This window comes from Lactuca serriola, chromosome 3, assembly GCF_051521515.1.
Source record: "Lactuca serriola cultivar US96UC23 chromosome 3, Lser_US96UC23_V15, whole genome shotgun sequence".
NCBI lineage: Eukaryota > Viridiplantae > Streptophyta > Magnoliopsida > Asterales > Asteraceae > Lactuca > Lactuca serriola.
The window spans coordinates 72612386-72614760 of NC_136410.1; the positions used below are offsets into that span (position 1 = coordinate 72612386).

Below are 2375 nucleotides of genomic sequence, written 5' to 3' on the forward strand. Positions count from 1 at the left end.
CTTGCTTAGTGGTTTTGTGTGAACTGATTTTAGTGATTCCTGATTTCTGATTTTTGCTTTGATACTTTGAACTGAATTTAGATTTAAACTGAATTTTGCTTTGATTTAATACTCTCGGTTGATTAATTTGGTTAAATGGGTTTGATACTTTGGTTAATTTGGATTAATAGTTATGTGTGACAATGGAAAGATATATAACCGATTAAAAAGGGTGTACAAAGTTCAGATTTTTACTTTTGCTTAATAGTTTTGAACTGAGTGACTTTGCCTTTGTTCTATGTTGAATGGTTTTGTTTAATGATTTTTATTGTTTAATGGTTTTTTATTGTTTAACCAAATCGATTTCAAATGAAAATTTAAATTATTGTGTAATTTGCACAGTTGAAACATAAAATTTTTCCAAGGTTAGGAATGAAAATAGCATCAATGGATTTTTTACTTATGTGTCCTAGATTTCAATTGTAAAATGACATTTAAGGTTATAATGTTATTCTACTTTTTGTTATTTAAATTTTTTCGTATTAATTTATATGGTCACGGTCAACGGTGCACCCCACTTGACTTCCGGGCTGGATCCGCCACTGACCGTACCTCGTCAGAATTTTGAAAAATCAACCCAAAGGTAGTATATATATAAACATGCATACATGTGTACATAGCATATATATTACTTGCCATCTTGCCAATAACAATGATCAAGATCATGGCAAAGCACCAAAGATTTGGAAGGATTAGGCAACTTCACACAATCATATCTCAAGAAACTATTAAACCATCTTCCCCAACAGCTCCACGCCTCAAAATTCATAATCAGTCGTTGCTTGATGAGTTTGCTCCTGACATGCACATACCAATAGTTTTCTTCTATCGAAACTACAATAATGGCGACACCAACATCCTGAAGAAGTCTTTATCACAGTGTTTAACACAGTTCTACCCTTTTGCGGGTAGGTTTCCAACGCCTCCTGCGCCTTACATCAACTGCAATGATGAAGGAGTTGAGTTCTTGGAAGCTTCTAATGATAGCCCACTCGATGACTTCATTCAGAACAACAAGCAAGACAAAACGCTAGATCAGCTTTTTCCTTATGGTCTTAGTTGTAGCGCTCGTGCTTCGTGTCCTAAGTTGCTCGAGGTCCAGCTTAACCATTTTGCTGGTGGTGGAGCCGCTGTGGCCTTGTCTATATCACACAAGCTTGCTGATGCAGGGACGACAGCCAACTTCATCGATCATTGGGCCACAGTAACCCGTTGTGGCTCACCAAAAAACCCATATTTCTTTTCATCCACCACAAGTAAGAATATCATCGCGCCTAAGTTCGATGTTATAGACATTACGGATAAAGTCAAATATGGTACGAGCATATTTGTATTTGGGAATTCGAAACTAAATGAGCTGAAGAAGAAGGTTATTGCAATGGGTACAGCTCCAATCAATGCTACTCGAGTCGAAGTGTTGACAGCTTTACTATTCAAACACGCAGTGAGTGCAGCGAAAATAAAGTCAGGTTCTACACAGCAATCGAATTTGTCTGTAGCAGTGAGCTTGAGGAAGAATTTTTTTGAAAAAAGTCCTGAAAAAGCGGTAGGCAACTTCTTTACATTGGCAATATCAAAGATGGCTGATTCAGGTGAAATAAGGTTGAACGAGTTGATTGCTGAGATAAGGAAAGGAAAAATGGAACTCGAAGGGATAAGAGATGAGGAAGAAGTAGTTAAAAAGTTGCTAAACACATTCTCAACCTTACAGGGTGATATTTACTATAGTTCAAGCGCATGTAGGCTTCCTTTTTATGAAGTGGATTTCGGTTGGGGAAAGCCGGTAGAAGTAACAGTACGAATTCCAGATGTGGAGGAGAAGACTCTCATTCTAATGGATACCCCATCTGGAGATGGTATTTCAGCACTTGTTCATCTACCGGAAGAAGAAATAGCCATTCTTCAAAAGGACAAAGAGTTTCTAACATATGTCCAAAACGTTTGAAAATGTATTACTAATAACTGGATCACGCTGTATTTTTTGGTTTCATTTTCAAACAAAATTCGAAACAATCAAATTGCTTACACACCTCGAATGCCATGCAAACTGTTTGATATCATTTTAGTTTCCATTTCTCCGTTTCTTATTTTCTAATTAAACTAATGAGTAATGAAACTTATATAAGAAAACAATCTAGACAACCTGCTCTCCTCCTACTCTTATAGTTTCAGCAATGTGTTTTAGACAGATTACCGTTCACAGTTCTGTGTCGTCAACCCATGCAATTTCTCCAAGAAAAGAAAAAGATAAATTGTAAATAATAACTAGGGGTGTCCGTCTGCACCCCATAATGCGGTTTTCAATGTTCGCCCTACAGTTAGTTTGTAGTGTTTGT

At 36.8% G+C, this 2375-nt stretch overlaps 1 protein-coding gene across 1 annotated transcript; it reads left to right on the top strand.

The window, feature by feature from the left end:
• Nucleotides 1-651: 651 nt before the first annotated feature.
• On the top strand, nucleotides 652-2068 carry LOC145092611 (akuammiline synthase 1-like). Its single transcript, XM_079030568.1, has one exon. It carries the CDS (start codon nucleotides 692-694, stop codon nucleotides 1982-1984), a length of 1293 nt encoding a protein of 430 aa, XP_078886694.1. The 5' UTR covers nucleotides 652-691; the 3' UTR covers nucleotides 1985-2068.
• Nucleotides 2069-2375: the final 307 nt, after the last annotated feature.

What these genes read in the sequence shown, in the direction of transcription:
- LOC145092611 (XM_079030568.1), top strand. Translation starts at nt 692, where the DNA reads ATGATCAAGATCATGGCAAAGCACCAAAGATTTGGAAGGATTAGGCAA.